General features: G+C 34.7%; 1 protein-coding gene across 1 annotated transcript; it reads left to right on the top strand.

Moving 5' to 3' along the window:
* Window positions 1–1,656: 1,656 nt before the first annotated feature.
* LOC129928765 (uncharacterized) lies at window positions 1,657–9,513 on the top strand. The gene is made up of 3 exons (XM_056044567.1): window positions 1,657–1,731; window positions 8,464–9,102; window positions 9,220–9,513. Exons 1-3 carry the CDS (start codon window positions 1,657–1,659, stop codon window positions 9,511–9,513), a joined length of 1,008 nt encoding a protein of 335 aa, XP_055900542.1.
* Window positions 9,514–9,762: the final 249 nt, after the last annotated feature.

The raw sequence follows: 9,762 nt of genomic DNA, 5'->3' as shown, positions 1-9,762 counted from the left end.
GTTATAATCATTTGTTTTGTTTTCTGTGAAGGACTAATTCACAGGTTTTATAACTATGTTAGTTTTGTTTTCTGTGAAGGACTAACTCGCAGGTTTTATGGCCGCGATAGTGTGTAATTATAGTTACAGTTCCCGCATTCGACTTTTAAAAAATAAATTACAAATAAAAAGTTGCTTTGAGCACCTATGAATAAATCTGATTTTAATCCTCGCTAATACAGAACATATAGGACCTAATGTGTTTCTCTTCAACGAGACAAAATTTCCTCCCTTCTAAAAACATGACACGTAAACAAGCAGTCTGAGCAACAGCAACGATACAATGAAAAAAAAAATGTCCATGTCCCCTTGTGACGTGTGACCTGTTTTCTACATATGTCAGTGTGACCTACATTAGGTGTGCTGGTTGAGTCGATTAATTCACAATGTGCTGTGCTAGGTTCTTAACACACCATGACTACCTGGTCGTGTGGCATGCACTACAGATTGTAGTCACCTTAGTTCGAATCCCCCCCTTCCTGTCGTTTTCTTAGACAATACATTTCCACAAGGGGGGTTTCTATTCTTGGAAACGTGTTTTAGTACTAGCGAGCAAGCAGTAAACATGGCGGCACCTTGCTGCCTTTATGACATTACTTCCTCTTCTTGTGTTGATACAACTGGTCGAGCCAAGCTAAACATCTGTTGACCTTTTAGAACTATGCATTCCTGTGATGTACCGCCACTAACCGTTTTCGAGCAATCACCGCAGAGTAGGTACCCCGTTGAGGAACTGTGTGGCGGATGGAAAGGTTTAGCGGGGAGCCTTTCTTTCATCCTGTCCATGTACAATGCTTCTTCGCTAAAACGTGCAGTGGGACTCCTCTAGAGGAAATGGCTCCATCCCTGTTAGACTGTCTACCCTAACCAGATGAGGCCGGGAATGTATCCTCGACCCAATATAACTCGATCAATTTTATATAATAATAATAATAATAATATAATTAATAATAATAATAATATAATTAATAATAATAATAATATAATTAATAATAATAATAATATAATTAATAATAATAATAATATTTATTGTCCATAAGTAAATTTGTCTTACAATTTGTGCATTACACCAAACAAAACATTGTAACTAGAAAAAAAAATGTACATTCACACCTGACTCGCTCATAATTTACATGTGAAAAGTTTATTTTAAATTGTTTCTATTTAATGATTTGATTGCCAGGGAAACAAAAGAGTGTTTGTGTCTATTTGTCTTTGCTATCGATAAAATCACAAAATCATATATATATATAAGCATACAAGCTGGATATGAACCGCGGCCTGCGGGCCTTAGTTTGGGTATTACTGGTTTAGCGAATTGGATTTCGATCTATGTCAAACATTGCGAATGTTCCCTTCACGTTTTTAAATTTTGTCCAAAAAATAAAGTCACGTGAAACCGGGTTGATACATACATTACAAATATCAACACAGGTCTCTACACAAGAGATCACGGTCTAGAAGATTATGCTAGTTGTCACCACCACTTAAGCTAATATTACAATAAAGTACTTAATTTTTTTTCCATCACAATATTAATCATATTAATTAATTAATATTAATGTATTGACATGTAGGTTGTAAGTAGACTCCCTTGACTCAATCAATTCTGCCACTATGTCTAATGGACGATGTAATGGACGATCTGTACTTATGATACCTATCACCAAAATTCAGAATAATTGGCAAAAGGCAAATGTTTTATCTTCCAGTACCAGGAATGTCAAGATAGGACTTATTCTACACTAGTCACGTATCTGATTGTGACACTATGTGACGGACCTCCTCATGTGGACATCAAGCTAGCACGTTCATTTTGGTATTCACTGGAATTTCCACACAAAAAAAAAAAAAAGTCACTTAACAGTGGGCGTTTTTCTACCAAAACTGTTCGCTGACATTAAAGTTTATGAATAATCTATAACTTACATAATTGATTTTTCCCAAAATTGTTAATAACAAGGTTACAAAGATAACACAAACTCAGAGGCGGCTCCCGTCGAATTCTCCCAATCGATGGTTTTGTTTTGATCGTTTAAAGTAATAAAGTTTTAAAAAAAATCATTAGGCGGGTTATTTTTCACTAGAAAGCAAACAGGACGTCAACAATTAAACTCTTCTAACTCTTCTGGAATCGGGATTTGAAATAAAGCTCCTTAGAAAGCAGAGCTGCATTAATTAATTACCTAAAAACAGGTTGAAAAACCTCCCAGGTACGTACTTCTCCCCAACACTTTGGCTTGAGATATTGCTACACACTGAGCAGGCAGACGAAGGAAAGTTAGCTCTAAAAAAATTCATTCGTGCTTCAGATTCAGCTCACTTTCCAATTCGATCACACAACTCACTTTAGAATTGGTGAATTCTGTTTCGTTTTGTTCACGAAACCTAATGTTCTAATTCTTTGCATTGTTTTATTCCACCTAAAGTTTAGTTTGCAAGCTACCTAACTTTACAAATCATGTAATGAAGTAGGATTGTTACAAGCTTCAAGCTGCTATCTATCATGGCTACAACGTCAATAGTTAAAGACTCTTCAATTCATTTTTCGATCCCAGTTTAGACTGTTTGTTTCGTTCAGTTTCATAGACCTACACATAAAACGCCGTAACTCTAAACCTAATTGTATTGTCTTTGTAATGATAACATCAAGTTTACATATCGAGATCATTTTTGTTGCATTATATTCATTTAACCAATTTGTCAAAGTAACCAAGTAGGCCTAGATCTATATTTCTAGAGCTAGAAGATTCTGTGCATTATTTAGTGTCGTTTTCATTTTATCTATTATAGACCAAGCCTTTTTGCTACAGATATGTAAATCTAATCTAAATTATATCTTAATGTAAATGTAAATACGGAACATAGATATATATTCAGATCTACAAACTGGCGGATCCAGGGAGGGCGCTAGGGGCGATCGGGGTGGGGGTGGCGGACGAATTTTAGTAAAGAAATCACACAATCTGTATACCAATTTATTACTTATGTTAATAATATATACTAATTATTTATATTTCAACGTATTAATAGATTCTTTCGCCCCGCTCGAGTATGTTGGATGATTTGGTGGGGTGGGGAGGGGGCGATGGCATCAATTCCGCCCCACCCACCATAAATTTTCGAGTTGGGGTTGGGGGCGGTTGATAGTTTGTACTTCATAGCTTGATGATAGTTTGTACTTCATAGCTTGATGATAGTTTGTACTTCATAGCTTGATGATAGTTTGTACTTCATAGCTTGATGATAGTTTGTACTTCATAGCTTGATGATAGTTTGTACTTCATAGCTTGATGATAGTTTGTACTTCATATCTTGATGATAGTTTGTACCTCATAGCTTGATGATAGTGTGTACTTCATAGCTTGATGATAGTTTGTACTTCATAGCTTGATGATAGTTTGTACTTCATAGCTTGATGATAGTTTTTACTTCATATCTTGATGATAGTTTGTACCTCATAGCTTGATGATAGTTTGTACTTCATAGCTTGATGATAGTTTGTACTTCATATCTTTATGATAGTTTGTACCTCATAGCTTGATGATAGTTTGTACTTCATAGCTTGATGATAGTTTGTACTTCATAGCTTGATGATAGTTTGTACTTCATAGCTTGATGATAGTTTGTACTTCATAGCTTGATGATAGTTTGTACTTCATAGCTTGATGATAGTTTGTACTTCATAGCTTGATGATAGTTTGTACTTCATAGCTTGATGATAGTTTGTACCTCATAGCTTGATGATAGTTTGTACTTCATAGCTTTATGATATTTCTGTTGAAAATATTGACATTGGATTGTTGTTTCTTACATTGCTGACCAGAGAGATGACCAGAGAGATGACCAGAGAGATGACCCAAGGTTCTATGTCTTTGTTTTCCCTCGTGTCAAAGTGTATGACTCATTGGACATTGACATCAATCTAATGGAATTTTTACCACTTTAGATCATAGGGCATAGAAACGTCCCAAGGAAAACCCCCAAAGCTTTGACGTGAGAAATGTTTCTTTTAGAATTGAGAGAAATAACTTGTAAGTTGAAAGTGGACATTCAAAATATACATTGTTTTGCATGAAAACGACCATTTAAAAAAAAGAAAAAGAAAATAGACATTTCGTATCTCGTTTAAAAAAATGTTAGCCAACAAAACTTTTTCTTGTAGGTTTTGTTTTGCTTGACACCAAACTACCTCTTGTAAGCTGTGCTACTTGACCACACTCTATAAGGATATACGGAGATATTAATTATATCCAATAAGATTTGAGATATGGGTCTAGTGGATTTCTGAGAAGAATCTAGTGGGCACACATTGTATTATTATCAGCCAATGAGAGATATACTTCAAGGTAGTCTAGCCGTAGTACTCATGTGGGTGTCTAGATGTGTATCTAGCTGTGTGTCTAGCTTCTGGCTGTCTGTCTAGTTATGTATCTTGTTATGTGTCTAGCTGTGTGATAGAGATATTCATATTTGGGGAACCATATGAGTTACAACCAAATCTAAATCAATAGTAATTATACTTCACCACACCAACAGTGGCAATATGGATATATATTTCCATAAGTTCATTAGCGTCTGGCTTACTTGTCTAGCTTGACGTTAATTTTTATTTATAGTTTTAAGTTTTAAAAAAGGTATACATACAGCTTGATCATTTAAATTATATATAACAGAAAAAGATGACTTCAATTTTAAGTCAACTCCATTGTGTCCATCACAAAAACATCAATATACAATTACCTCCCTTAATTACCTCCCTTTATTTGGTGCCAATCGCCGTTATCTCTTGCAGTTCCGGTGCCAAGCGTTTTCCTGCGTTCTAAGCTTTATAGTTTCCTTCTCTTGACTTCTTCAACGCAATTTTTTTTTTAATTTGTAAATCCTCGTATCAAAAAAGGTTTGAATTAAATTAAAGTCTACTAAAAGGGATGCAGCACTAACTATTGCAAAACGTTTTGAGTCGATATGCTGATGCCGCTTGCAATAAAACGATATACATTTATAAAACTCCAACTAGGCCAGATAAAACAACATCTTTAATTGAAAATATTTTAATTTTCGAAACAATGTAATTTATTAGGAATTGGCGCCTCCGAGGTTGGAGAAATTGGTTAAAATGAATAGAGCTAGTTATATTTTAAACAAAATGTATACTTTTGTTTTAATAGAGAAATAATGCATTTAGAGTGTATATACGTCAAATATAAAATAAAACATTAATTAATAAGCAGCGTTTCCCATTGTGCATAGTCCACAATGGAAACACTCTCCGGTGTTTAAATGAAAGTTTAACTTTTTAAAAAACAATTCAATCTATTAGATCAGTGATCTTCAACTTTTTAGAAAATAATTCAATCTATTAGATCAGTGATCTTCAACTTTTTAGAAAATAATTCAATCTATTAGATCAGTGATCTTCAACTTTTTAGAAAACAATTCAATCTATTAGATCAGTGATCTTCAACTTTTTAGAAAACAATTCAATCTATTAGATCAGTGATCTTCAACTTTTTAGAAAACAATTCAATCTATTAGATCAGTGATCTTCAACTTTTTAGAAAACAATTCAATCTATTAGATCAGTGATCTTCAACTTTTTTTTTACTTAACTTCCCCACCCCCTTTCTTCGAATATTTTCTCTTTAAAAAAACAACAACTCCAGTGCCCCCTACCAGACAATAATGAACAGTGAGAAGTTCATTGAAACAAAATACCATTTGCTTTAACTCAATCATTTACAGATGTTCAACCATTATTTACAGAACTATGTAAAATACATCAGATAAATGCAAGAGTTTACACATCAAATGTGTTTCACTGTCATAAATTATTTTGTAAAAACGTTTAACAGTTCTCTCTTTCAACCAGTGTGTATATAGTAGTTGTTTTTTTTAGGTTTAATCTCAAACTCAAGTGTATATTTAATCGACCAATCATTGCTGTCCAATAAGTTAGGATCGACCAATCATTGCTGTCCAATAAGTTAGGATCGACCAATCATTGCTGTCCAATAAGTTAGGATCGACCAATCATTGCCGTCCAATAAGTTACGCTGACGGAAACCTTGCACTTGATGCAGTTTGACAATTAAAGAAATATCTGAGGTTTGAAATGAGTCCAAACAAGGTCAAGGTGACATGCACTCTTTTCTTTGTCTATTCCTTCAGCTGGACACAGCACAAAGTCCAGGTTCAAACCTTTTATGTTGATGGACATGCTAAGAAATAAAGTTCCATTTTGACCACTGTTTTGATATTTGACAGGAACATTTAAATGCAACCATATCTCTGTTGTGCCTCCTCTGTTACAATTCATTTGACTAAAGACACTATTAGTAACTCTTATTTTTACCTGTTAAAAAAATGTCGTCCATGTTTAGATGATTAGATTATTAAATGTACTAGATCCTCGGAGATTTAAATCAATAAAGATCAATCTCTTTCCTTGCAGTCACAGGTTCATTTGATTCATTTGCGTTAGATGCCTGCCATGTAAAACATTTTATAACCTTCTTTAAGTCATTGCCAACTGATGAATCTTCCTGTTTCTCGAGCATTTCCTAACTTTGAGTTCAACATAGCGAGCATGACAATTCCCTTTGGAGAGCCAGCGAAAGTCAATGAATCATTTTTAGCTTGAGTTTGTATTTAATGAACAGTTTCTAGGACGAGATTTAAAGATGAAGCCATGGGCTAAATGTTTTAGTAACAAGACATAGCGAGTGAATCACAGAGTGAATTATAAACATTTCTGGATTTTCGATTTTTATATAGCCTATAAAGACTTTGAAGGGTACAACGATTCATGGAGCCCCATCAGATGCATAAGCTTCGCTATTTTGTAATGGTAACAAAAAAAAGTCTCTACTAAAGTAAAGAAAGGTTTACCTTTTATGTCACAAATAAGTATTTTCAGAAAAAAAACACACTCATTAGCATTATGAAAATATCATAAATAACGGAAAAAATCGTAAAGAACTAAAAAAAATATAGGATAGAACTAAAAAAAAAAACACACAAAAAATGTAAAGAACTTTAAAAAAAAAAATAATACCGTACAGAACTAAAAATATCGTGAAGAACTATCCCCCTCTCCCCCCCCCCCCCCAAAAAAAAAAAAACAAAAAAAAACCATAATAATGGTAAAGAACTTTTCAAATAAATCGTAAAGTCCCAAAACTATTGTACAGAGCTTAAAAAAAAATATCGTAAAGAACAAAGAATATCGAACAGACCCAAGTAACAATGAAGAATTCTAAAACAAAGTGAACTCATCCTCTGTTTAAAAAAAATGTGTATAATGTGAAGTTTCATGACTAGTCGTTGTTTCCTCTGACCATTTCATCAATCCGTCTTTGAATCCAAGTGTCCTTTATTGATACTACTTTCAGAACCTCATTGGAGTCTGGTTTAATACTTTCAGAACCTCATTGGAGTCTGGTTTAATACTTTCAGAACCTCATTGGAGTCTGGTTGCATCGCAGCCAAATCGACTTCTCATAAGACTGGAATGATCAATTTGTTGACGTCATGAGACTTAAGTTAGTTTTGTAATAAGTTTTTCAATTTTGTAAGATGCCACTAAACCATCTTTTTCTTTTTCTTTTGATATTGTTTGAATAATCGAGTTTTTTTTTTTTTCATTGTTCGTTCAAATTCTTAAAGTCCTCTATAGATTTGTCAGGATACTTGCTATATCTCCAAGAAGCCGACTTTAGTTTCATTGCCCTAAATAGAAAATGTAGTCATGCAAGGTAGACACACTGGCCTACGTTGATCTTGGGGCGATTCAATTAAAACTTTTTAAATTTAAGTAATTGCTTACTGGCAAGTTCTTATCTAGGCCGCGACTTTTTTTTTTTTAATTTTAAAATAAACGTTAAATTATTCTATTTGAATATTTGTTTTAACACTTTTGGAAAAATTAACATTGGCATAAGAATATAATTAAAATACGTTTATTTACTGGTATATTATAGATAAAGTCTACTTTAAAAAGCTTATCACTTTTACTCGCGTAAGGACTAAATACGGAATTAGAAACTTACTACTTGCAGTCTACAAAATAACATATAGAAAAATGGAATTCCCGAAGTAAAAAAAAAAACAACACTATTTTTAACCTTACATCTGTTCTTAAATTAGAAGAAAACTCCTCGGTCTATCCTAGCTTCAACCACATTCATCTGGAAGACATTTTTTATTCATTTTGTTTCAGAGCACCTCCAGTGTGCCCCTTTTGTGCTCAGCGCCCCCTCCTTTTTCGCCCAACGTCCCACTACCGCCCCTTTGGCTCCTAGCGCCTCCCATTTCTATGAAATCGCCGCCCGTGGAGTCGTTTTCGCCTCCTTCGAAGACCAGTGACTTAGAGACTATCAGTTAGGTCAGGGTCACATTGAACCATATCTTTATGACTATCAGTTAGGTCAGGGTCACATTGAACCATATCTTTATGACTATCAGTTAGGCCAGGTTCACATTGAACCATATCTTTATGACTATCAGTTAGGCCAGGGTCACATTGAACCATATCTTTATGACTATCAGTTAGGCCAGGTTCACATTGAACCATATCTTTATGACTATCAGTTAGGCCAGGTTCACATTGAACCATATCTTTATGACTATCAGTTAGGCCAGGGTCACATTGAACCATATCTTTATGACTATCAGTTAGGCCAGGTTCACATTGAACCATATCTTTATGACTATCAGTTAGGCCAGGGTCACATTGAACCATATCTTTATGACTATCAGTTAGGCCAGGTTCACATTGAACCATATCTTTATGACTATCAGTTAGGCCAGGTTCACATTGAACCATATCTTTATGACTATCAGTTAGGCCAGGTTCACATTGAACCATATCTTTATGACTATCAGTTAGGCCAGGGTCACATTGAACCATATCTTTATGACTATCAGTTAGGCCAGGGTCACATTGAACCATATCTTTATGACTATCAGTTAGGCCAGGGTCACATTGAACCATATCTTTATGACTATCAGTTAGGCCAGGGTCACATTGAACCATATCTTTATGACTATCAGTTAGGCCAGGTTCACATTGAACTATATCTTTATGACTATCAGTTAGGCCAGGGTCACATTGAACCATATCTTTATGACTATCAGTTAGGCCAGGGTCACATTGAACTATATCTTTATGACTATCAGTTAGGCCAGGGTCACATTGAACCATATCTTTATGACTATCAGTTAGGCCAGAGTCACATTGAACCATATCTTTATGACTATCAGTTAGGCCAGGTTCACATTGAACCATATCTTTATGACTATCAGTTAGGCCAGGGTCACATTGAACCATATCTTTATGACTATCAGTTAGGCCAGGTTCACATTGAACCATATCTTTATGACTATCAGTTAGGCCAGGGTCACATTGAACCATATCTTTATGACTATCAGTTAGGCCAGGGTCACATTGAACCATATCTTTATGACTATTAGTTAGGCCAGGGTCACATTGAACCATATCTTTATGACTATCAGTTAGGCCAGGGTCACATTGAACCATATCTTTATGACTATCAGTTAGGCCAGGGTCACATTGAACCATATCTTTATGACTATCAGTTAGGCCAGGGTCACATTGAACCATATCTTTATGACTATCAGTTAGGCCAGGGTCACATTGAACCATATCTTTATGACTATCAGTTAGGCCAGGTTCACATTGAACCATATCTTTATGACTAT

The sequence above is a fragment of the Biomphalaria glabrata genome, chromosome 10 (assembly GCF_947242115.1).
Source record: "Biomphalaria glabrata chromosome 10, xgBioGlab47.1, whole genome shotgun sequence".
Lineage (NCBI taxonomy): Eukaryota > Metazoa > Mollusca > Gastropoda > Planorbidae > Biomphalaria > Biomphalaria glabrata.
This window is presented reverse-complemented; position numbering and strand designations above follow the sequence as displayed.